This window comes from Penicillium cataractarum, assembly GCF_028827025.1.
Source record: "Penicillium cataractarum strain IBT 29864 chromosome Unknown utg000008l, whole genome shotgun sequence".
Lineage (NCBI taxonomy): Eukaryota > Fungi > Ascomycota > Eurotiomycetes > Eurotiales > Aspergillaceae > Penicillium > Penicillium cataractarum.
In genome coordinates this window covers 537,757-563,253 of record NW_026622744.1, presented here as the reverse complement: position 1 = coordinate 563,253, position 25,497 = coordinate 537,757, and the positions used below count along the sequence as shown (strand labels likewise).

Genomic DNA, 25,497 nt, shown 5'->3' with positions numbered 1-25,497 from the left:
GCTTTGGAAACAATGCAACAACGGCGTCACCGTCGGTGGTATGCCGCCAGTATCTGCAAGATGAGGGTGTCACAAATCCACAAGAGTTTGTCCCCGATTTCAATAATAATTACTCAAGGGGTTGATGTTACGCTACATAATTGCTCCGTCATTACCGACCATGCGGACACCAACCGAATCGCTTACACGGAAGCTCTTGCCCGACTAGTTAGTTAACCATAACTTACTGTACTACATGGACTAGGTAAACTTGACCGATTGATCGAAACCGCCTGAATACAATCGAAAGACATCCCCACCGTATATCGCGATATGTGACCGAATGTTCTGAGAACCAAATGGACATATCGGAGATTACGGTGTTAGGTATCAAGAAGAGCGACCTTTCACGGGGTTACGTGAAACAGAGTCAAACTTGGATGGCTCGTTCAGAACCATATAATATATAAATGCGCGTTAACACGGCACGAGTATTAGTTCAAAAATCACCTCTGTTGGGCCACTCCAATCTAAATAATTACGATGGCAAACCTGCAACTCATCTTCGGCGGAGCGACCTTCCTCGATGATATTGGCCGACCCTCTCTTGAAAGCGTGAAGAACATGCTCGACAAGCTGCAGGAACATGATGTCAAAAGCATCGACACTGCGACCATCTATGACAAGTCTGAGGAGCTTCTAGGCCAGGCGCATGCTGCACATCGCTTCGCCATCGGCACCAAGTACCCTGGTGGATTTCTTCCCCAGCCAGGTACCAAGGACACTCTTCTGGCTTCCGCGGCAGACAGTCTAGCCAAGCTCCAGACTGGCCAGGTACGCCCTCACAACATTCTTCACGCGTCGGCTTGAAATCTTATTGATCCAATCCACAGGTTGACATCTATTACATCCACGCACCTGACCGGAGGGCCTCCCTGGAAAATCTGCTTGATGGGATGAATGATCTGCACCGGGACGGGAAGATCAAGCGATTTGGCATCTCTAATTTTCTGGTGGCAGAAGTCGAAGAGGTGATGCGCATCTGTAAGGAGAAGGGCTATGTGCTTCCCTCGGCCTACCAAGGCAATTACTCTGCCCTTGCTAGGCACGCGGAGACCGAACTTCTCCCCACCCTTCGGAAGCATAATATAGCATTCTATGCATACTCGCCGATTGCCGGTGGATTTCTGACCAAGGATGTTGAGGAGTTGCGTGCAGGAGGTCAGGGACGCTGGGATCCCACCAGTGTATTTGGGGGCTTTTATAACGCTCTATACAACAAGCCTGTGATGCGGGAAGGGTTGAGCCTGTGGGCGGATATCTCAAGCAAATCGGGTATTCCCAAGGCAGAACTGGCGTATCGATGGGTGGTGTATAACTCGTCGCTAAGGGGTGAACTTGGAGATGCCATTATCTTCGGCCCACGCACCCCGGAGCAGCTCACACAGACTCTTGATGGGCTCAAGAATGGTCCCTTGAGCGCCGCTGTGGTGGCACAAGTCGAGGAAGTGTGGAAGCTTGTTGAGACCGTGTCTCCTCTGGACAATTATAACAATGAGGTGATGGGCATGGTATAATTAATGGGATTTGTAGGCGGGGAATAGTCACAATTTTAAGAGGTTTAATCAGTCCTGAATGAGGCCGTGCCGAAAACATTTAAACTTTTACTCCAAAGGTTCTATGTTACTCATTTTGATGCAAACTTCTCCGATTCGCGTCTGCGGCCAGTAAAAGCGCACAACTCTTAATTAAAGGAGATAGGAAAACACATGGGTACAATTAACATGCCCAGCTAGTGTATCATTTTTTCACAATGACTCTTGGTGGCGAAGTCAATAGCAGCATCGGAGTCCTAGTGGGCTACCGCTGGACAAATCGACTCCACGTGAGCGCACGGTGGTGAGAATGAGGTCCATACAGCGCATTATTGGCCGGTATGTTGATTCAGACAGTACAAATTTCTCACATGGAGGCAAATAGTTAATGGTAGCAGCCCCAACCGCTTGCTTTCCTTCTCTTCGGTGCACCCTTTTCCCCTTGTCCAACATGATGGCGGTTATTTCCTTACTTCTCCTACTTGTTGGAGTGCGCCCTGTTCGTTATTCGGCTCATTCAGCATCGTCGACGTTACTGAGATCTGGTTTGAGGCCCACTGAGAAGCCGCTCATATAATTCCATTTTGCTAATTCATTTCAAGCCCAAACCTCCACATAGCCTTATTTGGGGTCACCTGAAACTCTTTGGCGATGTTATAAAGCTATTAACAGATGGTATTGATTGCTCCAGATACTGCAGATCTGGTCAACGTTACAAAAAGCTATCCGCTCCACGACGAAGTTCCCCGATTTGTCGGCGCTCTGATGGTTGAAAAGTCTATAGAAGCAGCCGATGGAAAATTCTGGAAAAAAAAGCTACATCGCATTATTGCCCTAGGGTTCCGCCCATCGTCTGTCAAGTCAATGAGGTCGATTATCGCGGATCAGACAATGAAACTTTTCTATCTGGCCCTGACAGTCTATGCATTAAGCGGGGAATTATTTTCGATGCAGAAGGCAGCAGGAAAGCTTGCATTTAGTATCAACAGTATACTGATCCTGGATACATCCCTTTCCAAGAACAAAACTAGTGACCTGCTTCATGATACCTGTCAGATTTGGATTATGCGCAGTTACTATCACTCGTAAGCGGTACGAACCCGGTGAAAAAGTCAGCGACATGGTGGAGGAAGAGGAAAGCAACCTAACGGATCGATGAATTCTTGCGCCTGTTTATTGAGGAACGTCATTTGGCCGGTCATGATGGAAAGGTAGACAGCCCTAACGCTCCGGATAGGATGAGCATCTTGGATTAGATTATTTTGGAGAGCCAACAGAGGGAGATACATTCTCAAAGCTCGGGAAAACCGAGCTTAGCCTTTATGAACATCCTCGTTGACAAGTAAGTTCTGCAAAACAGCGTAGAGAAATAAAACGGATAATGAAGTTTGATCTTCCTCGAGAGTCTGCTAATATGCTCCTTCAGTGTTAAGGGTTTTCTCTTTGGTGGCTACGAAACAACGACTTACACACTTTACGTATATGCTTCCCATCGAATATCCTTTTTTTACCTTTCGGAAGGACTTGCTAACACCAGAAAGTTTGTTTTCATCATGCTCTCTTTACATCCTTATGTGACGGCGAAGCTCCGACATGAGCATAGCGAAGTTTTCGATGCCGATCTAGCTAATACGCAGGAGATACTCCGACGCACACCACACAAAACAAGCGAGTCGGTATATAGGGCTGCCATAATTAAAGAGATTTTTCGACGATTCCGCGTCGGTTTTGGAGCTAGGAAAGCAAAGCCTAGTAGATTCAACCCCCCCCCCCCCCCCCCTTTTTTTCTCTCTCCCCGCCTATACTCCCACAGGAGGATTTCAGTAATTAATCACAACTACCTAACCTAACCCTTAGAATCTACGCACTCTAGTGCAAAGGAAAATCCTATCCAACATCCAACCAGCTTATTATACCCTACCCACATACCATCCACTACGATCCCGAGGCATTCCCGCTACCCTCACGCTTCGATCCTGAGGGGTTTATGGAACCAACTTGCTAGAGAGGCGTGGCGCCCCTTTGAATGCGGTCCTCAGTCATTTACTGGGCGTGACTTGGCGATGGAATAGCTTCGGATTGCGCTCCTACTCACTGTCCGTGATTTTGACCTGGAGTGTGCATCTGTCGAGCCACAAAAGACCCTCAGGTCTCCGTTCACAGATTTGGATTTGCAGCTAGGCGACCTGACGTTCCAGGAGATGGCACTATCTGCCAAACCGCGGGGAGGCGCAATGATGAAAGCCAGCCCTCGCTGAATGATGATAGGTGTTGATGTGCCGATTCGGGTTTCATAATTCGATGTCCCTCATTCCAAAACAAGAGCTTATATTTTTAGATTCTTGGTTACAAAAGAAACTCAAAATAATATGAAATATGGTATAAAACACCAGGATGAATTGTTGCATAAGGACGGCTTGTGAAGTCGCTCCTTCCATCCCTTGAGTAATACAGATACCTCTGAACCAGACACAGAGAATAAGTTACATCCTTTATAGCTACATGGCTATACTTGACCCCAAAGAGTTACTGTCTCTCTGGCGGTATTCATTCCGGCTTGAAATCTTTCAAGGCATCCAAGTAGAGTACATCTGGGTTTTCTGCGGCCTCATGCCAAATTCTCCAAGCCATCTGGGCCATGCGAGGGCTGACTTCGGCTGCCTTTCCTGCCATCATACCGAGGGCAAGGTCCTTTATCATCAAATCAATCGGAAAGACATTACTGTTCGGATATGCTTTTTGAACAGTATGAAGAATATCACCCATAAAGGTCTGTCCGGACGAATTGTGGATGACTTCGTATAGCAGCTCCGGATCCAAGCCACCCCGGACCCCAATTGCCATGGCTTCCGCCACCAGAAGCAAGACACTGCAGGCAATGTAGTTATTACTGATCTTAGCCGTCAGACCAGCCCCAATCCTGCCGCACCAGAACAACTTCTGTGGGTCCCCCAACATCTCCAGGATATGCTGGATCCTACCGCCCATCGGGTCAGATTCCTCAGGTTTCGTGTGTCCAATCATAAAAGACAATTTCCCGCTTGCTGCTGCTTGAGGCCCACCCTATTCTCATTTAGTTTTCACCATCGAAGAAGTTATCCTAGCTCTACGTACCGACAGAGGTGTGTCCACGTAGTACCCAACCCCCGTCTCTGACACATTTTTAGCAAGCTCCCGGGCTGTAGACGGCTCGATGGTGCTAGTGTCAAGGATCAATCGCTCAAGGTTCCGGGTTGTGCGGATACAGCAGTCCGTATCACCCAGGTAGGCTTCACGAACAGCGTCGGCGCTTGGTAGGCTCGAGATGAGAACTTTGGCATTTCTCGCGGCCTCCTTGACGGATTTGGCGATTTCAATGGGACCAAACTGGTCGAACTTGGCCGTGAACCCTTCGCAGGCTTCTAAATTAATATCGAAGACGTATAGCGTGGCAGAAGCCTGCATTTTTTGACGGATGTTGCCTGCCATGCCAAATCCCATGGCACCTAGCCCTGTGAACATGGATTGGCTTAGTATCACTCGACTAACAGGGATCTTTCGCTGGACAGAAGCTTACCTATGAACGCAAAGCTATCCTCCATGGTTTCCTTCGTTTGATTCCTGATGATTTCTGAGGTCAATTGTGGATGAACGAGAGGATAAATGAAAAAAGGCGTTTTATTGACTCGCTACGTACTCCCAAGGTCACCTGAGATCTATAATCTGCATAGCTACACTACGCCCTCTTTTTTTAGGTGTAATTTTGTCAATTTTGGTCCCCAGGATCGTCACAGATATTTTAATCCCCACTGAGAACTGTTTTTCTCTCCCCTCTTTACTCCATTGCTCTGATAAGACAGCAATTCTTAGTTTATACAAGCAACTCCTGTTATCAAACCTCATTTGATAATCTACGGGGGTCCCCAACTTCCTCGGGAATTCGAGCTTCAACTTGCTTTATTTAATCCGTATAATAAAGTGGGAATACAAAATTACAATGTAGTACATTTGAGTCTCTCACACTCTAATAGCTCGATCTGATATTATTGCTAGTATGCATTATCCAATTACACAACACAATAAGCCGGTAAGAATGCCAAGACTGTCTAACACGTTAATTGGAATTTCTGCTCATTATATTACAAAAAAACGTCTTTACACTTAGGTGACTCACATCGAATTATAGAATCAAACAAAACCCCGTTGTTGACAATTCTCCACGCCGACAAACTATCAAATTAACAGACCACTACTATAACAATACTGATAAACAGCTCGTAAAGTTTCTTATCGGTTATTTGTTCATGGTAACGTGCATCGCCTGCAAGGGTAGAGACTGCCCGTAATACAGGTTGGGGCATTCTGAGCCTTGGCAGTCGGTGCTAGCCCGCTAGATCTAGCTGGCCGCGCCGCGGTTGGTAAGCCATGGAGGGTAGTAAGGAACCCTACACGCTTCCGAGTGCTTTTTGTCCCGATTTTTATTTGGGTTTAATGAATTTAAAGTTTACTAGCATACTACCATCTTTTCAGAGCATTATTGGGTAACATTGTCATATTTTCTGCCATTTCTGGAAGAAAGCTCGTGCTTCCATGTCAAATCCGTACCAGTACTAACCATGATTAGGCCTCGGCTCTCGCAAAATCACAGATCTTTAAAGGGCCGATCGTTCCTCAAGTTGCCATAACTCTTTTTTTATCCGTATTTCGCCCAAGATTAACTCGTCATCTTCAGTCTTCTACAATGACATCTATTTGCTCAAAGCCCGAGTTTCTGCCCGCTCTTTATGCTGGAAATGGAGTATGTGAACCCCCCAAGCACACGGAGATTACTCAAGTTAACACGGACTTACTTATAGTTGTGGTTCACAAGGTGGATATATCCAGATCAAATTAATCTGTATTACCTTTAAGACTAATTATTATCCATGCTGCGAGTAGTGCCATGATTCATTTTGGTTTCCGGCAGGAATGGGCGATGCGCCGGCTGTCTAGGAGGAGGAATTCAGAGGACATGTTAATTAGATCACTTCCAGCAGGGGACAAGTGGTAATTCTAGCGGCGAGTCATTTCCTGAACATATACTAAGTTTTATTCACAGGCACTATGATATCTTGACTTACCTCGGAGGAATGAACTCAGCACCTGCCCTACTCGCCTTCTTACGGCTTTGGGCTATCTGGAAATCCCCCCGTTTCCTATCTTCTGGTACCACACAAAGCGATTCAAGGATTGATATCCTCGCTCTCCTTGTCCTCGGTATAGCCAACGGCTCTCAGGCACTTGTAAATTTCACCACCTCACGAAGGAGCGGAAGATGGATTATGGGGAGAGGATTTGATCGCATTACTGTTCTTGATGCTTTGTTCACTGTTCTGGACTTGTTTACTGCAATTTCTAAGATTGACCTTCTATGAGGAGAAGGCAGATGCATTCGGTGCAGGACTCAAGGTCCACCACCATTTGTGCTATTTATCTTCGGAAATCACGTTTGTATTCATCACTGACAGTACAAACTAGAAAACATTCACTATCCAGTATAATATGTGCCACTTTGCAAGGTAGTTTACTGAGGGAACCGCAGACGGACATATAGTAGGCTGTTGGCATGGTGGTCTGTCTTGAATACCTAGAGCGTTTTGGGCTTGTCCGAATACTTTGTTCATAGTTTTTATTCTGTCCATGTTTCTTCTTTTGATCTGTTGATATGCCTTTTTGTCTATCCAAGAGAGTGCTTTGAGAGGCTTCGTCGAGAGAGAAGAGGGGCACAACATACGACTCTGATCAGTACTCATTAGGTAGAAAACATTTGCTCTTATTCTTTTTAGTCCCTCTTTTACGCTCACTTATGTAATATATGGACGCTGGTCTCTATAGGGTGGCTGTTTTTCTTACTACTTTCCATACTTGATGGTAGCTAGCATGTTATGTCTATTTTATCCGACTATCGTCGGCATATTACCCCCCTCTAGTAGGGTTAATTATGCTCTATGTTGTGATCGGGAAGGGTGTAAAATATTCTAGGATTCACTATAAATGTTATTTATTTCAATAATAACATATTAAAGCTTAATATATAGTATAGTAGGCGGGCGGTAGGTAGTATGGGTCTACCTTAGGAAATATACTACTATTTCTTTTTCTGAAATACCCTCGATACTAGCTAATCTAGAGCCTTTTCTTCGGAAAGGGGCTTAAAGTTAACTTTAAGCTAAGCCTACACGTTAATTTTATTTATTACTAATACGGTCCTCCTAGGAAAAGGGCTGTAGAAAATTAATATATTAACTATCTCTTAAGACTTATATAAGCGATAAGATATATTAAGTTTTATAAGCGTTATCAGGAAATATAGCATAATCTTCCCGAAACCTTGCATAGCGTTAATATTTAAATAGATTATTATGGTTCTAGCCAAAATTTATTATATATAGTCCTTTGACTTTCTATAAACATCTCGTCGAACATAAATATACGCAATACGGGCGATGATAGCTATTATTATCGTTCAGAGGAATATATATTCTAACTATCTCTCTACGTAATTATATATTCAGTAAGAAGGTCCCTTTTATGTTTAATAGACTTAATTCTCACGTTTCTAATCTAGTAACTTAATTCCTATACGCTAGGTATATCATAATAGCGCTCTTTTGATTTCTTCTTCCATAGTAGATGACGGTATCGAAATATCACCCTAGCGTAGGTTCACTTTTTCGGGACGGGTAATGCTCAAAGTCACCTATGTACAGTGATATTCTACATCACTACCTAAAAAAAGCCACTGACATGGTGTTTCACAGGTTCGTGACTTCATTGGCTCATGTGTGACTTTGCCTGCCGTAAATTCTGCGATGAAACCACATGCTATAAGCATGTATCGCGTATATATGCCTTCTTTGAACTTCTGGGCTTGATCACGTTCGTTTTGCGGGTTGTTTGAAATGTTCGTTTTTGGATTGAGACCAAGAAGCAAATACAGAAATAATGGAGAGGATAAGGTATCGAAGTCTTCAGACGAAGAGCTTTGAATAATTGACACAATAGAGCGTTATCACGACATGGTTTTCAAGTAATCTAGGATATATTCCGTGCTGTTACATTAATTCGCGCTTGTACCCACTTGACGTGACCGCTTCGTATCCTCCCTTTCCCACCTCTCGTCGTCGACTGTTTGAACAACTAGACAGATTTAGGTCAGCATGATCAAATCAAACGTCCGAATACATGAAACTATCTGGCTCACGGTACAGTACCAAGATAACAGGGTCAACTCACTTTCAGTAAACATGTCTCTCATCCTACGCTGGTACCACCATGCCATGAAGCCCACCACTACCATGAATATTATAGCTGTGACAGCGCATGGGACCCAATATTCTGCAGTCATTTCTGTTAGTATCCAATATCTTCAAAGATAGATTGTCAAACTGACGCCCAGGGCTTGGGGTAACATACGAAGGGCATTGCTGATCCTATCAGGCGAATTGACGGAGATCAAAACGAAAGGGCGTTGACTAAGGGGCGCGAACCAACTGCCTGTCGTGATTTTGCAGATGTTGGCAGTATACAGTCCAATTAGCTGCATCAATGTTCCTCCGAGTGCAGCGCCGACGGAAGTGATTAGGAGTATGAGAGCAGTTGAATACCAAATAACACACCACAACGTCTTCGCCCAGAAATGGCGGGCACGAACTCTTTCCTCCCAATTGACAGGTTCATTGTCCGGACCGCGGGCCGTAAAGTGCTTCAAAGAGGTAGGAGTGTAGAACCCATGCGACTCTAGCCAGCCCCCTTCGCGGAAGAAGTTCGTGAAGGCTGTACCATCCTCGACTTTGGCTGGTGAACCAGCATAGGCCCAGAGCCAGAGTAGTATTTGACCGAACTGGACGCAGGCGTAAATAGTGATGGTCAAAGATCGACATGATATCCCAACCTCGGGAGTGTAAAAGGCCGTCAGGAAAGCTAAAATCAAAGGGACACCGAGTAACAGGAAGGTTATTGTTAGAACCAAAGACCAGTCCAAGAGTGACAATATGGTCCTGTTTTGGAGCTCATCGATGTAAATGTCGATGATAACCCCACCACATTCTGAGTCCTTGACACTGCGGTACGTCGTAATTACCTGTTTGATCCACTTACGCTTTGTAGGGCCACGGAGCCATTGCCAGGCTACTTTGTAGCAACTCGGATACGCCAGCTCGAAACGGAGACCGAGGAAGCCTGGTGCACGGTCTTTTGGGTCTTCTCGCACGGTAGCAAAGACACCTTCGAGGATATTGGGGTTATTGCCTGCTAAAAGGAGGCCGGAGACTATCGCAATGTGTGGAATTGTCTATTTAAATCAGAAAGAAACTCAAAGAACCGTACCTTTTGCTGGAAAACATACCATGTACCATTGGCCGAAAGCGAGACCTGAGATTGAAGTCAGCACAAAATAACTCAGCACTCGCATAATTAAAAAGGTGGAGGACCTAGCGCTACGCTCTCATCCCCGATGATCGTTAAACTCTGGAGCAGTGCGAAAACAAACCCGCCCAAAAAGAATCTAGAGACGATTAGATACAGAGCACAGGAACGGGGGTTAACAATGTTAGGGCAGAGAGACAACACTTACATGACCGGTGCCCCTACAATGGAGCCAAACGAGTATTGACAGTGAAGCATAGTACGAAGTCTTGTTTTTGTCTTCCGGATCTGCTTCGTCATTTTCTCCGTTCTAGGTTGGGGGACCATGCTGTGGGTTTTATTGGTGCATGCTTTTTGCCGTGGTGAATACTCTTGTGCTAGATCAAAGGCTTCGTATAGGCGGATACCGTAAAGAAGTTTCTCCATGTGTCGCCAAGGTGAAGCCTGAAGATGATCTGTTGATCGTCGAACCATGTTTGTATTTGACTCCTCGCTCACGTGGTTTCTAACCTGCGGGGTTGTTGACGATTGTGTAGTTCTCGAAACGGACCGCTCTCTGATTGTTGGACTCTGGCTTTCCAATTTAACCGCTGTACTTGACTGCTCTGCACTTTCGTCGTTGTAGATGGACACGGGGGAGACGTAGGCTCTGTGGGAGCCAATCGGTCTTGCGAAGGAGATTGAATGCCTTTAGATTGAACCGTTGTTTTATCTTGAGATTCGTCCAAAGCTAAATCGAGATTACCGATGAGGACTATCATAAGTAGGCGGCATCGCATGTCCAATGTGAGATTTCTGTTGCGTATTTTCTCCTTCACAAAATCAAGTATCCTGTTGTCGAGAAGTGCCTCGTACAATCCGCTGAGCATCATAGGCCCTGCAAAAGCGAAGCAAGTGCAAAGCCAAATAATAGTATCAATAGAGACCATGATACCGGCAAGAATGGCACCGGGGAGCACAACCAGATAACTACCATTGCGGGCGAGTTCTGGACTGAACAAGGCTCGTGGAACTCCAAGTTTGCGGCGCCTGGGCACCGATAAACAGAAAATGACTGCGGGCAAGATGAATCCAGATAGTGGTTGGAGCCATGCATTCAGGTTTGTATTGTCGTTGAGCTGCCACCCTGGACAGACATCTGCAAACCATTTGTATGGCACTCGAACGATAGGAGTCCCCTTGTTGTTTCCTTTGACATAGGTGGCTGTGCACGGAAACAGCGAGCTATCGGTGTACTCGACAAGATCAGAAACGTTTCCGCTATCAAGAACGATCCAGTCGTCATAGCCAGGGCGAAACTCCAGGAGGCCGCTTTTCACCTCAAGAGCCTCCGCAACCGCCTTCACGCAACACCACGTGAAATTCTGGTAACCAAGATAAGGGCTACGGGTTGGACGATAGCGGTTGACGTCGCCGAGCTGCCAGATGAGATCGGAAGGCTGTTGCTGCCCATAAGCGACGGATAGGTATACAAACAGAGATAACAATGCACGAAGGCGAGCCATAAAGTCGGATCGTGGTGAGGCCACGATAGATCGTGGGGTTATTATGATTGGCTAAGTATGCTTGGATTGCCGTATTTGACGCACTTGTCGTGGAACATGCTGAAAGAAGCAAAAAATTGAGGGCTTGTGTGTGGTTAAAACAAAGGACGATGGTGTCCGTCAATGCAGAAGGTCAGCACCAACGAGTCGTGCCGCCACCTCCTCCCATTATGCCTCGCTTAATCAACTGGTCGGGGAAGGAGAATTAGACATGTTAACCCTTCCCACTCTCACAGCCTCATGATCAGCATGCCTCCTTCCTTTCTGATCATGTCGTGCAACCTGGAGAAGGACCTAAACCCCGACCCGCTTCTAGCGTCGATCCTGATAGGGTGCGCGCACACCCTTATCGCCTATTTTGAGATGTTTGCCCCTTTGTTAAATGCGGAAATAAGCCTGACATCTCCAGGGCCAGTGCAATAGTTTAATCACAGTATATAGTTACGAATGACTTTGTCAATTCAGCCAGAGTCAACGGTAGCCACGGCTGAATAAACCTGTGCGTAGTAATTCAACCGGACCAAATTAGCATAGCAGGTGCGCCTGTACTGTACATTATTCAGCAGTCTTCAGATAACTATCAGAACCCGGGTGCAGCTACAAACATATTGCATGCGTGCCAAAGTACTCGCGCCAATGAGAGCGAGGCCAGTTTAAAATTTCGCTGCGTTTCTCGCAGCGCCTGCTGGGCCTTCCTTTCAAGTCAGCCTTGAGGTAGCCTCGTACGAACTTAAGGTTTATAATCCCTCTAGATATGAGCTAGAGCCATGAGAACAGTAACTACGGCAGTGAGGAATGGAATATTTACAGCCCCAACTGCCGCGAAACCCGCTTACTTACAACCCCGCAGAATTTTAAGACTACCTATTGCTCCACATTCAGCCACAGTTGGTGTCACCAGGGTATCTTGCCACACTGAGCACTGCCGAATAGATGGGCTAGGACCTCTCTTAAGTTTGAAAGAGCTAACTTGAGTGTAATCTAACGCCTAACAGAATGACCTTTCCTATTTTGCGATTAGCGGCTATAATCGGGTATTTAACATAACGTGACACAACAAAACCCCTGTGTCTACCCTGAGTTGAAGAGTGAGCAGATCCATAAGCAACCATGAATGCTCACGGAGTAATCCATGACCCTTCGCGGTTTGTTGCGGTATATTCCTACGCAAAATTGGACTGGATCGAGAGACTGGGCTTAGGTTGTTCTAGCCTTCTATCCCTGGCCTGGTTCTCGCGCACCCGAAAAGGCTAGTAGCAGCTTGAGCCAGATTTATCAATCCCAAAATATCGAATCTTGGAAAATTACACAGTCCTATCAATACCCGCGCTATCTTTAAGTCTGTTCTTCTCCTGGCAATTGGTAGGTACGGGATTATCCTCTTCTGTGCGACGCCCAGTGCAAACTAAACCTTCACTCCCCAGAAATTACCCGTTGATAGGCGCTATCAATGACGGTTTGTATTGTATAGATTATTGAATGAAGGTCCCTCGAGAAACAGCTACTGGCGGTAGCTCCACCACGTCTTGAAAAGATCCGCCTTCAAGGGTGCGCCCCAAAACCGCCGCTTTGCTCCCCAGACGGTTATTATTCAACGCAATGTCATCAGTTATCAATACATTCGGGTCGTAAAGCAAAGGCAACCGGCCAGCCTCGATTTCGGAATGAATACCGACGAGCATCTGTCTAGTTTTCAAGTCGAATAGCAGAGGCTTGAAGCTTCCATAATGCTCAAGTCGTGGCAATATGATATCTAGAAGGTAGGAAGTGACGCGAATATCCGGGATGCAGACAGGAAGGACGTTCAAGATCCACAGGATGCCCTCATCGAAGGTGTAGTGCAGACTGTCTTCCGATGGGTCTAAGCTCTCGATGATAGACAAAATCAGTGTTGCTTCAGGGCCCAATGGCTCATTCGGAAGAGGTGGTCGACTGCGAGTTAGATAAGAGTCTAGGATATCGCGGGATGACAGGAAGCACCCGATTTGATATCGAAGAAATTGGATTGCAGCCCCGCATTCCTGGAATATGAAACGGGTAAGCTGAAGGACCGGTGCAGGATGTAAACGAGTGGGTCGAAGAGTATAGATAACTGAGGTTTGGAGCGGTGATGGGAGCGCTTTTGCGGGAAGAGCGGCGCGCCATTCTTCTAGCAGCCATCGTGTCGTAGAAAGTCTAAATAAGAGGTCTTCAAGGCTCAATGTGCTATGGACCTCTGTTTCTGGATACTCTTCGAAGGTGAAATCGAAAGCACGCGAGTACCAGGCCCTGCAGATTCGAAGAGTACTTTCACTATCAATACCGTTCAGGTTCATGCAGCTCTGCAATACCAAGCGGTTACGCAAACAATAAGCCTCGGTAAGAAGAAAAGAAAGACTGGGGATACTGTGGCCGGCGATCCGTTTTGAGAGTATCATTGTCTGTGTGGTTCGGTCACCGATGAGCTCCTCATCAAGGGGCCTAAATGGTAGCTTATGTCCATTTTTCTGCGTTCGCATCTCTGCCCAGCTGCCGAGGAGCCGTAAACCGGACGATGTCTTGCTGATTTGATCGTGTGAGGTGAGCGAAAGAGCATCAGCACCTGTTATGTGCATAAAGCATGCCTCCACGCTACCTGATTCCCATTCAAAGAGAGCCAGCAGCAAGGTCAGCGCTAGTTGGAGATCTAGATCTCCTCCGGAGAGCATTGTTGGCGTACGCAATATGCAGAGTGCTTCACCATAAAATGCCACGGCCGTTCTCAAATAGGACCTCGCTTCAGGCATATAGACAAGTTTGGCCCCGGTAGAGTCATGACATGGCCCGCTTCGAAAGAGATGAAAGTGAAAAAGACTCGAGGCTGATAGTGCCAGGATTGCAGGCTTGAGACATGGGTGAAGCCATAGATCTGAAAAGCCGTCTCGGATCACTGGTGATAATCGAGTCGAGACATGTGTATGGAAGTGGCTCAACAAGAACTCCTGGCTTGAGCTTCCTCTTAAGGACATGGGAACCGATAGAAGTGATCCATTAAGCCCGCAGATGGGAGTCTCTTTAGCACTATTAGGACAATCAGGTAGTGTAGAAGTTGTTGAAGATTGCACCCAGGAGTTGTGAAATTCTCGTGGTTGCAGCATGGCTATTGACCCTAAGTCCCTTCGATCTGCGCCGTGAGAAGATAACCCGCTTTTGAACACTCGCGCTTGATTAACCGGTACTCTGGATGGATCTTGATTATGTTTAGACGTGAATCCAACTGAGTTAATACGCCAGGTTAACTGGAGGGAATAGCCCTCGCATCGGAACCCCATTCGAATGCATTGATTACATTCCGGCTTCTTCTCATCACACTGGGAGCATAATTTCAGCACGGTCAACCGTGAGATATAGGATAAAATCCGTTAGAGATGGGGATTACCACACGTACTTTTCGGTGTCTCCGCCGGCAAGTGTGACAGCCGCTGCGTGTTCGAATGATCTGGGTTTTCTTAAATCGAGGCTGTACTGGGTCATACATGGTCGATAATTGTAAAGGACTAGAGAATGGATTTCCAGGCAGTCTCCTGGAGGGGAGCATTAAAAGCAAGAAGAGTGGAGAAAGAGTCGTGGTCGATTCTTATCGCCTCATTCCATTGGATTTGGCGTTCCCGACTACCGCATTGGGGATAGCTTCTACATCTGGACACTGTCTGGGGTGAACTATAAAAGACACTCGGACAAAACATCGAACAATTTTTTTTCTAAATGCAGTCAAATAAAATCTGTTATCATCAAATCTACTAGCAGTTTCAATCACAATGCAACTTGCAATTCGCCCCACGATTTGGCTTCGCCTTACGCCGCATTTCGACTCCCTAGGCGTGAGCGCCCTCTCGGTGCGTCTGGAGATCTTCCAAGAATTTCCTACTGGACAACCGATGTTTGTCTTCAACACCTTCTTGGACAATGTACCAGCCCCTCCTTTAGAAGAATCGGACGTCATCGCCATTGACGACCAAGGAGCACTTCCATTCAAGTTCGTCAACATCCCCACCAAGGGCCGCAATCGACAGCAGCACTGGTGTCCGGTTCGCGCAGTAAAGGGAACCCTTGTCATAGCTTACGATGTATCTGCTCGTAAAGTTGACAAGTTCACGCCGGTAGGAACCCGGATCGACCTCCGGCGAGACCAGGGTGGGCTTCAAGGTGTTGGCAAATGGTTCCTCCCACAGCTCATTTCGGACCTCACTTACACCAATGTTGTGGAATGGCGGCTGCCATCCAATGCTCCTCAAGAAACAAGATGTCTTTGGAGCTTTGGAGAGGGTCCCAAGGCTATTAAACGAGTCGGAAAGTCGGATGCAATCTGGGATTCCGTCTATATGGCTGGGCCGATCCGCAGCTACCCTGAGACCAAACCAGAGTTCTATAACTCCGAGGGATTCTCAGTATGCCATTGGTTTGGGTCCCTACCTGAAAACCTCGACCGGATCAAGGGTTACAATACCGAATTATTCCCGAGAATGATGGCTCATTTTAGATCTCACGATGAGACTTACCATGTTTTCATTCGCAAGGTGCCCTTTGGCTATGGAGGTACAGGCTTTCTCTCAAGTTACGTGTTGGAATACGACGAAACGATTCATGCAGCATCTGATGATGCCCTCACTCGTCTTTTCACACATGAAATGGTTCATAGCTTTTCGAAAATGGATCATGAAGACGGCGGCTACGACAATGCGTGGTTCACAGAAGGTCAGCTCGCTTATTTCTCCTCATATAATCATTATTTTTCTAATACCATGATACATAGGCATTGCTGAGTTCTACTCAGCGTTGTTACCGTATCGCTTCGGCCTTCGCCCAAGGGGGTACTGGGCCGACAGCATCAACTCCCACGTGCGCGGTTATTTTACCAGTCCGCGTATTAATATGGATATGCATTATGCCATGAAGGCATTCTTCGATGAGTGGTACGTAGATTGGATTGCATACAAACGTGGATGCTCCTATTTGGTTCTGCTCGATGCTATCTTGCGACGGGCGAGTGGCAAATTCGACATCACCACCCTTGGACCTTTAGATGACATAGTCATTGATATGGCTCAACGAACCAAACGCGGTGAAATGATCCGATCAAATGAGTGGTTTGGATATCTGCGACGATTTCTTGGTGAAGGTGACTTCCCATTCGAAGAGCATTTCTATGGGATGATCAGGGGAGAAACCCTGGACTTTAGCATGATTGCCGGTCATCCAACATATCGGTTCTTCCGTTGTGACAGAAGAATCCTGGAATATGGACTTGATCGAAGCAGTCTGCGGACTCGACACATCACCGGAGTGATTAAGGATTCTCCACCTGATCGTGCAGGCATAAAGGACGGCGATGTCATTGTGAAAGCGTCTAATCATAACCAATGCGCGGAGGACATTCACGCGAAAATGACATTGGTGTTGCAAAAGGGTGATAGAGAGGAGACAATAGTCTATCTTCCTCGATTGGATCAGACGACATTAAGCTACGAGCTGCCGCAAGAGGAAGCATGAAAAGGCATCTGTTCCATCATGCAAGCTAGGAGTTCCCTATATTGACAGAATGAGAATCGAACAAGTTAGAAAGTGAGCCAAGTGACTTCCAGGCTGCTCATTCCAAGGGATAACTTGTCCGAACGGAGAACATGTAGGCTAATTATGAATCGATGCGTCAAGAAATGAAGAAGTAGGTACACCATAGTTACGTCTACAAAGCCGCTGCCTTTGCTATTTTGGGTATTATATTCCTAGTGCCATGATTACTGAGTAAATCTTGCTTGTTCGATCCTTTCAATCACCATTCATTACGGGCTTTTGACCCTAATCACCCCCGAAACCGCGACGTAACCAAAGGCGAATCCATATCCCTCAAATCCGTCTCGTCATACTCCAACTCAAACCCCTCATCTTCATCCATCGACGGACTAACATGCACAGCCGGCGAAGAGATAGGACTATGAGCCACACGAGGCCGTGATTTAAAGACGCTCGCATAATCAGCGTCCTCTTCAAAGAGTTTATCCTGCGGCGTAGAGGAACGGGTGATTTTTGGTCGCGAGGATTTGCGAGGTGTTTCGAATTGGTTCACTGGGAATGAGGGGCGTGGACCTCGGCGTTTTGGTTGAGATTCGTGGGCTGGGAGGGGTGGGATGAGGGACATTGATTTGCGGGTGCGTTCGACGAGGGTGTAGCTTGATGTTGAGGGCTTGGGGGGTTCTGGGTTTTGTTCTTCGTATTCGTCGGATTCGGAGTGATGGTCCAGGGGAAGGTGGACAGTTGGAGGTGATGAATAAGTAGGCTCCGCTTGTGGTTCGATTGGTATTTCTGGCGAATTGCGTGTTGAAGGTATCGAAGGTTGGGTATCCTCTGATATCGATGGTCTTGTCGGTTGAGGGTTGTTCATCGCTGAGGTTGGTGGTGAGACTGTCTCCGAAAAGCTCACCGATGACTGAGTCTTTTCAATGCGAGAATTGCCATTTACTCTTGTGATGGCCTCGTTCACACTCGACATAAGAGAACGATCGGCTTCGTTTAGGGTTCTCCCACGGTCTGCTGATTCTCGAACCGCCTTGGATATACTTGCCACCGTCAATGACTGGTGGTCTCGGAAAACCAGACGGGATTCCTGAAAAGTGGAATTGGTTGCACCTTCGCCTCCATCGCGTTCTTTGCGAAGGGAATCGCTGAATTCATGCCATCTGCGCAGTCGACCTCGTAATCGCAGCACTCGAGCCTCTAGGTCCACCACGAGATCCGATTTGATTCCGCTGCCCAGACCTTCAACCGTCGACTCCGTAGCCTGCTTCCATGCTTTGGAAAATGGAAGCTCCAGAAAAGCGTCGGTGCTGCTTTGGGATCCGCCGTCCAGAAGAGCGGTAGCCCATTCCTCGCTGCCCAACCAATTCGTTTGAAGCTCTTGTGCCAATGCATCCGAATCCATCCGTGGCCGATCTTGATGTTGCGTGGAAACAGTGTTCGCCCGATCTGTAAGTTCGACTTTCTTATCATCAAGTAGCCGCGAGAACTGCTCATAAGTCTCCTGTACTCTCGAGCGGCGAGCTCCCGTCGCATTGAGAGAGACTTGGTGGGCAAGTATCAACGGTATCATGTTTTGATAGTCTGTCGGAGAAATGGACGAGACGGTAGATAGTGTCATTGCAGGATTCCATATCATCTCCGATGCCGATGCGGTCACCAACTTCCGTAAGACTGCCGTGGAAAAGACCGCAAGCAGTTCGTCGAATTTCTCCCCCTTACAGTCATCCAGCATCGTCTTGCGAAGGATCGTTTCTCGCCCGAGGTCACCATTCTTCTTCAATTCACTTAGAGCTCGGAATATAGCTGCACGGAGGTTGACGGATTGTAGGGGTTCTAGCGGTGGGAAAAAGGGACGTAATTTCTGTATTGAATTAGCAACTGGTCTAACATTCTTGGTCGAGTATAAGGTGTGAAATACATTTTGAGCACCTTCGGGATCCCAGATCGTAAACAGATAGTATAATGACCATTCTACCAGGCGAATTCGCTGGCGCTGGTTCTGCGACGACGGGGACAACGCGCGGATGGTGATACCGGGCCAGTTATCGCGCTGGTCTAATTGAAGAAGTTTCAGGTTGCGGATGAAGATAGCAAGTTGAGATGGGCCCGACCAGTCCAGGGGCTTTGGCCGTGCGGGCCTCGAGGCAGCCATGTTGCTGCTAGCGAATGGGGAGAGCGTGGTTTAGATCTTAGTAACTACTCCGTAAACGGCGGCGGAATGTCAACAATTGATAACGGGGGTTTGCACTGTTTGCTGCGCCTATCAGTCCCGCCCGCATCATAGGGTTTGTTTCTCTGGTTCTTCTTCCCCTTCTTCTCAGATCATTTTGCGCGCGCGCGTTCGAATCCTCTCCTCTCTCCCCTGTACTCCGCAGAAATGGGATCGAACCCTCCTCAATGGACCCCACAGACAGGCAAGTAGCTAGGGTCTCTTCGGCGTTTTGCGCTAGGACTAATCTCTTATCTTCTACAGTCCTGTCTACCCTCCCCCACCCTCCTGAGGAGAACACGACCTCTCCCATTCCCTTCTTCCACCTCCTTGAGCGCCTGAAGACCACCAAGCGCGAGGGTTGGCGCCGCTTCGGTATCAATGGCGAATCTATCTCCGACCACATGTATCGCATGTCGATCATGACGATGTTTGCCCCGCCCGAGCTGGCCTCCAAACTCAACATCCCGCACTGCACCAAAATGGCCCTGATTCACGACATGGCTGAATCGCTCGTCGGCGATATTACCCCGGTGGACAAAGACGTGACCAAGACCGAGAAGGCGCGTCGTGAAGCTGACGTTATGGACTATATCACCGAGACCTTGTTAGGCAAGATTCCCGGCGGTGCGTTGTCTGCCCAGGAGATCAAGCGTGTGTTCCAGGAATACGAGGACAATGTCACGCTTGAAGCTCAGTTTGTGCACGATATCGATAAGATGGAGCTGCTCCTTCAGATGGTGGAGTACGAGCGTGCTCACGAGGTTGACTTGTCCGAGTTTGAGCACGTCGCCAACCGCGTGCAACTACCGGAGATCAAGGTCTGGGCTCAGCAGGTCGTTGCCGAGCGTCCTAAGCGTGGTTGAATCCGCCTGACGGAGGTATAATGGCATTCGGGACTTCTACGATTTTAGTATCCTCAGTTTGTCTAGCGTTTTTTTTTTCTTGTTTTGGTCCATCATTTCGGGGGGTACCATAAATACCATAGAGTGGAACGAGTTGGGATGTGTTCCTTACGAAGACAGACGTGTGATGATGTACGACTGCATAGTTCTTTTTTGGGACTAAATGAGCAAATACACTTATTGAATTGCCCTATTCTGCTTGGTCATATCTTCGTATGTGTAGGTAGTTACATGATTGCCACCGAGGGCGCGCCGCAAGGGGACAGAATCAGATTGGAAATCCCCCTACACCTAGTCAAGGGACTCCTTCTCCATCTCGCGCTCCAGCATCTTCGCCTCGGCTTTCATTTCCTCCGCGGTACGAGGCTTGCGCTCCTCATTGTCAACGACGGGGAATCGCGGGCGGTTCTTGGCTCGCTCGGAGTCGGCAGGGAGACCCGTCTGCGCTTCGCGCTGTGCCTTGCCTACATCTCCTTCTTCTCCGTCTAGCATGTCATAAACAGCATCGATCGGGTCGAGATCCGCAGGCTTGCGGGGGATGATATGCGCATGGACGTGTGGCACGCTCTGACCAGCATGCACGCCGTCTTGCACTGCGATGTTGAGGCTTGTCGCGCCGTAGAGCCGCTCGACCATGCGGCCGACGCGCCGGACGGTCAAGAAGAGGTCGCTGGTTTCGGCGGGGGTGAGATCTGCGACTCGGGGGACGACTCGGCGAGGTGAGACAAGGACATGGCCGGGGAGGATAGGTTTCAGGTTGACGAGCGCAAAGGATAGTGGTGTTTGGTGGAAGACCTGTGTTGATACCTCGGTCAGTTTTTCATGTTTTGACGAGCGATTGGACAGGTGAGAAGGGGAATTTACTTGAGGAGTCACCAGGAACGAGCCAAAGTAGATCGGCGCCGAGGCGCTCTTGACCGAGGACATTCTTATCGAACGATTGGAAGTGATTTGTGATTTTGCCGGTGGTTGGAAGGCGGTGATGAGGAAGTTGGAGGATGACGGAGATGCGGAGATAAGGTGCTTATCAGTGCAGATCAGGTACCTGATCTGATATACAGAGAGATATCTACATTCGTCTCATGTGATACTCTCATACTTTGTAGTTTCAGGAGAATGGGTATCATTGGCATTGACCATAAATGGTATCCTGAGCTATATTACAAAATAATAATGACATGCATAACGCCTGGTACAGCATCGGCGTTGGGGATAAGACATTAGTGAGACAAGAAGAGACGGGAAATTACGAGAGTCTGATAGTCTTTATGACTCTGCTTTCTGCTCAGTTGCAGCCTCAGTTGCAGCTTCAGGCTCAGGTGTGGACCCCTGCTCAGCTTCTTTACTGTCATCAGCAACAGAAGTAGTGGTCACATCATCCGTAGGAGCGTTATCCTCAGTTTCCTGAGGTTTGGTTTCGCCTTGGCTGTCTTGGGCGTCAGCTTCCGCTTCCTCTGGCGTTTCATCCGTAGTCAGAGCTTCCTCTGCGGGCTGTCCAAGCTCAGATGCCTCAGCCGGCTCTGCAGCCGGGGTAGCATCTTCAGAAGTTTCTTCTGCAGCGGTTGGCACTGCAATTTCGACAGGGATCTCCTTTGTCTCCTCTGCCAATGTGCTCCCAGCTGGTTCAGGCTGATCTTCCTCCTGCAAGACTTCTCGTAGAGGTGCAGAAATTCGAGGGGAGTCATCATTGTCCTCGGCACTTTCCGTGATCGTGCTCACTCGTGATCCTGTAGATGGGCTGTGCTTGTGGCGGCGGGTAGTAGCACCGGTGCTGATTGCGGGATCCATGCCCTCCACACTAGATCCAAAGGGACCTTCATTCTCCTTGCGTAGAATTGTCAACCGCTTATTGTCAATAGCTTCATCCACCTGGGGCTGAATGGCATCCGGCCCTTCCGCCTCCTGGGGAATAGTGTAGTTGTCCTCCGGAATAAGGGCGAAGACATCACAGACAGTCTTGAAGAAGACATAAAGCCCATCATGTCCCTCCACAGTCCAGAAAACATCACGATGTTGGAACCAAGCGTGCGCAAAGATGCGGTAAAGCCGGCGGAAGATATTTGTCAAGTGTCGCATGCTGGCCTGCGGCCCAGCGGAGCCCTCGGTGCCTAACGTCAGGCGGCTGGGAAAGTACTTGGGGGAGGTAAGGGTATTGGTAGCCCAGTCGAGGGTATGGCAACAGTAGTCGATAGCACAGCATGATTTAGGTGGGTCGTGGACAGCGCAAAGGTATTGCCATTCCGAGGCTCGCATCTCCGGGCAGGTCTGCGCTGAGCAGGGCGGGTTCTCGGCGAAAAAGGCGATGATGAGATTATTCACTTTCATGGTCAAGAAGCGGCATAGTTCGTAGAGCCAGAGTGATCGGTCAACTCCATCGGGAGGGGTTGCGAGCTGACTTGCGACTTGGCGGGTAATTGGGACCACCGTGTCTGATCCTTCAGGCTTGGTGAAATGATGGTAGAGCGCCTTGAGGTGTTCCTGGAGCTGGAAAGGAGAATCAAGCTGGTAATGTTAGCAGGAGAATTCAATATGGAGCTTTAAAGATGCGCATACGAACCTGCGAAAGAGGAATCAGCGGCGGACCGAACGCCATGTCGGCGGCCTTGGTACCCGGGCGGATACGGCGCGTAGGGCCATCATCATCGTGGGCCGCACCTCCGAGAAGCTGCTCCGCATCCTTCCCAAATGTCTCGCCAATCGAAGGCGACTGAGGACCGATCTGGACCTCCGTGAACGGGGGCGGACTGGGAAGACGCGGGGAGCTAGACGGGGAGACTCCCGCGGCAGTCATGACGCGTGGCGGAAAGGTAGATTGTCGGGAAAAGAGGATACGAGCAGAAACGAGTGTGGTTGGCGACTATAAAAAGAGTGAAAGGGAGCTCTGCGACTAGGTGAGTCGATCAGAGAGACGATGGATTGACGAGCATACTCTGTTGTCCCGTTGGAGTTGTACTGGCAGATAAGCTCACGGGGGCAACAAAACAAATGACCGCTCAGTGCCCTAAGCCCTAATCGCCGCCTTGGGCGACAACGTCATGCGGCGTTTCGATGCGGGTTGCATCGGCCTGAAGGAACTTATAGCTGTTCTGGGCTACAACGAATATTTGATTTTGCAACAATGTCTACCAATTTTGAGGACGATGATGCGCCTCCAGAGCTGGTGGACGTATCCGCGATGCCGTCGGACCAGCCGGAGTCTATAGAGGAAGAGCAAACACCTCGAGTTCCTATCACCTTGGTCACAGGTATGATAAAACCCAGAGATAGTGGAATATAGATCTAATTTTGCTTGGTAGGATATCTTGGAGCTGGAAAAACAACTTTGTTGAACTATATCTTGACAGAGAAACATGGAAAGAAGATTGCTGTGATTATGAATGGTTTGTTTCAAGATCCTGAAGCCCAAAGAAGAATATATGCTAAACTATTCTAGAATTTGGTGACTGTAACGATACCTTTCAATATGAGACATGATCGCAGTCTAAGCTGACATGCATTCCGTATAGCCTCGGACATTGAGAAGCCTTTGACAGTCAACCAAGGTGGCCAGGAAGTCACCGAGTGGATGGAAGTTGGCAACGGCTGCATTTGCTGCTCAGTCAAGTACGCCTTCAAAAACGAATCTAAGCTTGGTTAATCACGCAAGTTTCGAAAAACTAACAATCAAGCCAGGGACACGGGTGTAATGGCCCTGGAATCCCTCATGGAACGCAGAGGCACATTCGACTACATCCTGCTAGAAACAACAGGACTTGCTGACCCGGGCAACATCGCCCCAGTATTCTGGATGGATGAGGGGCTAGGTAGCTCCATCTACCTCGACGGCATCGTCACACTCGTCGACGCAAAGAACATCCTCCATCTTCTAGACGAACCCGCACCAGAGGAAAAAGCAAGCTCTCACAATGAAGACCATGACCACGGTTCCGGGCCTGTACTATCCATGGCGCATATGCAGGTCTCACATGCAGACGTTATCATCCTCAACAAGGTTGATCTTGTTACGCCCGAAGAGCTGGAAGTCGTTCGGGACCGGATCTCGGCTATTAACAGTGTGGCGAAGATTCATGTTACGGATCATAGTCGGACGCCGCAGATTGAGGGTGTTGTGTTGGATTTGCATGCCTATGATCATCTTAATGATTTGGATTTTAGTAAAAAGGGGCATAGCCATATTGATCCGGTACGGTTCTCTAATTCACCGTGTTGTTTATGCTGGTGTTCATGTATTGACTCGTGATGACAGGCTATTTCAACTATTGCAGTTGTGGTACCTCCCATTCCCGCGGACAAGGTACCACAAGTCGACTCCTGGCTGCAATCTGTTCTGTGGGAATCAACGCTGCCTGTGCCGGCCAACTCATCATCTGATACCCACCCGACGAGTTTTGAGATTCATCGGCTAAAGGGTATTCTACGGCTTGAAGATGGGACGAGTAGGGTTATTCAAGCTGTTCGGGATGTCTTTGAAATCAGAGATGCCGAGCCGACTCAGTGGGACGAGGACAAGCCGTCTCCTGTCCAGTGCAAGATTGTATTGATCGGCCGAGGGTTAGGGCCGACTGTAGATCCCTGGAGCAATAGCTTCGAGTCATTTGTCCGCGGGAGGTAAAGAAAGAATGCGTTAAGACTTCTCAAAGTATACAGGGTGTTGTTACTTGCATGATAAGGGTGTCACATCGTACGACAATCTAGACATAACCGTATAAGATAGCGCGTGCGTTGGTGGCTGTATTCCCCATTGACAACTACACGAGGCCCTACTCGCCTCACTAAACTTCAAAAGGACCTTTTGAATTATGACGTCAAAGATAAGCCGAGTATTGACCTCTGAGGCTATCCAGACAGACGGGTCCAAAGTCCTCTAGGAAGACCTTTTTCAAAGACATGAAGTTAGAGCGTATCCAGCTAGACTTTTTCTACAGTCTCTAAATCCAGGCTCTTGATTACATGGCCCCTCCAGTGGGGCGAGCCAATCAAATTATCTAGCTTATCGCGATTAAGAAGATCCAATGTGCATTGCATTCAATCAACAGAAAAAATAATACAACCATATCAACAAAAGGAAAAAGAACGAATAATCCAAGTACATCAAGAGTATTCGCTACAACGCCAAATAAAGAATGGAAAAAAACCTCCGTATATAAGCCGAAGACGGAAATGTAGATAACATGGAAGAAACGAAACCAAATCAAAGAGAACAAAACCGCAAACAAAAAAATTGTATTAAATCAGAGTCATGAGAAGTGCAAGAAAAAAAAGAGAGAGAAAAAAAGGGACTTTTTTGACGCCAAAGTTCGCCGGCATGCGCCATCGGGGCATACTCCTTGATAAAGAGCTATGCTGAA

At 47.9% G+C, this 25,497-nt stretch overlaps 11 protein-coding genes across 11 annotated transcripts; 4 read left to right on the top strand and 7 right to left on the bottom strand.

Moving 5' to 3' along the window:
- Nucleotides 1–522: 522 nt before the first annotated feature.
- N7496_009319 (aldo/keto reductase family protein) lies at nt 523–1,550 on the top strand (the record flags this gene model as incomplete). Its single annotated transcript, XM_056702233.1, has 2 exons — nt 523–813; nt 873–1,550. Coding segments are annotated over 2 exons (969 nt in total), but the record flags the coding sequence as incomplete, so codon positions are not given.
- Nucleotides 1,551–4,121: 2,571 nt separating this feature from the next.
- Nucleotides 4,122–5,155, bottom strand: N7496_009318 (NAD(P)-dependent oxidoreductase; the record flags this gene model as incomplete). Its single annotated transcript, XM_056702232.1, has 3 exons — nt 4,122–4,637; nt 4,689–5,065; nt 5,131–5,155. The coding sequence occupies 3 exons, from the start codon at nt 5,153–5,155 to the stop codon at nt 4,122–4,124; spliced, it is 918 nt and encodes a 305-aa protein (XP_056551232.1).
- A 3,806-nt stretch (nt 5,156–8,961) lies between these two features.
- N7496_009317 (uncharacterized protein) lies at nt 8,962–10,005 on the bottom strand (the record flags this gene model as incomplete). Its single annotated transcript, XM_056702231.1, has 2 exons — nt 8,962–9,885; nt 9,940–10,005. 2 exons carry the CDS (start codon nt 10,003–10,005, stop codon nt 8,962–8,964), a joined length of 990 nt encoding a protein of 329 aa, XP_056551231.1.
- Nucleotides 10,006–10,453: 448 nt separating this feature from the next.
- On the bottom strand, nt 10,454–11,464 carry N7496_009316 (uncharacterized protein; the record flags this gene model as incomplete). Its single annotated transcript, XM_056702230.1, has 1 exon — nt 10,454–11,464. One exon carries the CDS (start codon nt 11,462–11,464, stop codon nt 10,454–10,456), a length of 1,011 nt encoding a protein of 336 aa, XP_056551230.1.
- Nucleotides 11,465–12,975: 1,511 nt separating this feature from the next.
- N7496_009315 (uncharacterized protein) lies at nt 12,976–14,190 on the bottom strand (the record flags this gene model as incomplete). Its single annotated transcript, XM_056702229.1, has 1 exon — nt 12,976–14,190. The coding sequence occupies one exon, from the start codon at nt 14,188–14,190 to the stop codon at nt 12,976–12,978; it is 1,215 nt and encodes a 404-aa protein (XP_056551229.1).
- A 1,089-nt stretch (nt 14,191–15,279) lies between these two features.
- Nucleotides 15,280–17,011, top strand: N7496_009314 (trypsin-like serine typically contains c-terminal pdz domain protein; the record flags this gene model as incomplete). The annotated part of the gene is made up of 2 exons (XM_056702228.1): nt 15,280–16,216; nt 16,275–17,011. The coding sequence occupies 2 exons, from the start codon at nt 15,280–15,282 to the stop codon at nt 17,009–17,011; spliced, it is 1,674 nt and encodes a 557-aa protein (XP_056551228.1).
- A 310-nt stretch (nt 17,012–17,321) lies between these two features.
- N7496_009313 (uncharacterized protein) lies at nt 17,322–19,187 on the bottom strand (the record flags this gene model as incomplete). Its single annotated transcript, XM_056702227.1, has 2 exons — nt 17,322–18,896; nt 18,954–19,187. 2 exons carry the CDS (start codon nt 19,185–19,187, stop codon nt 17,322–17,324), a joined length of 1,809 nt encoding a protein of 602 aa, XP_056551227.1.
- Nucleotides 19,188–19,432: 245 nt separating this feature from the next.
- Nucleotides 19,433–20,110, top strand: N7496_009312 (HD domain-containing protein; the record flags this gene model as incomplete). The annotated part of the gene is made up of 1 exon (XM_056702226.1): nt 19,433–20,110. One exon carries the CDS (start codon nt 19,433–19,435, stop codon nt 20,108–20,110), a length of 678 nt encoding a protein of 225 aa, XP_056551226.1.
- A 330-nt stretch (nt 20,111–20,440) lies between these two features.
- On the bottom strand, nt 20,441–21,076 carry N7496_009311 (HIT family protein; the record flags this gene model as incomplete). The annotated part of the gene is made up of 1 exon (XM_056702225.1): nt 20,441–21,076. The coding sequence occupies one exon, from the start codon at nt 21,074–21,076 to the stop codon at nt 20,441–20,443; it is 636 nt and encodes a 211-aa protein (XP_056551225.1).
- Nucleotides 21,077–21,415: 339 nt separating this feature from the next.
- Nucleotides 21,416–22,940, bottom strand: N7496_009310 (Mob1 family protein; the record flags this gene model as incomplete). Its single annotated transcript, XM_056702224.1, has 2 exons — nt 21,416–22,651; nt 22,707–22,940. The coding sequence occupies 2 exons, from the start codon at nt 22,938–22,940 to the stop codon at nt 21,416–21,418; spliced, it is 1,470 nt and encodes a 489-aa protein (XP_056551224.1).
- Nucleotides 22,941–23,267: 327 nt separating this feature from the next.
- Nucleotides 23,268–24,761, top strand: N7496_009309 (CobW family GTP-binding protein; the record flags this gene model as incomplete). The annotated part of the gene is made up of 6 exons (XM_056702223.1): nt 23,268–23,394; nt 23,446–23,529; nt 23,583–23,594; nt 23,656–23,752; nt 23,822–24,332; nt 24,396–24,761. The coding sequence occupies 6 exons, from the start codon at nt 23,268–23,270 to the stop codon at nt 24,759–24,761; spliced, it is 1,197 nt and encodes a 398-aa protein (XP_056551223.1).
- Nucleotides 24,762–25,497: the final 736 nt, after the last annotated feature.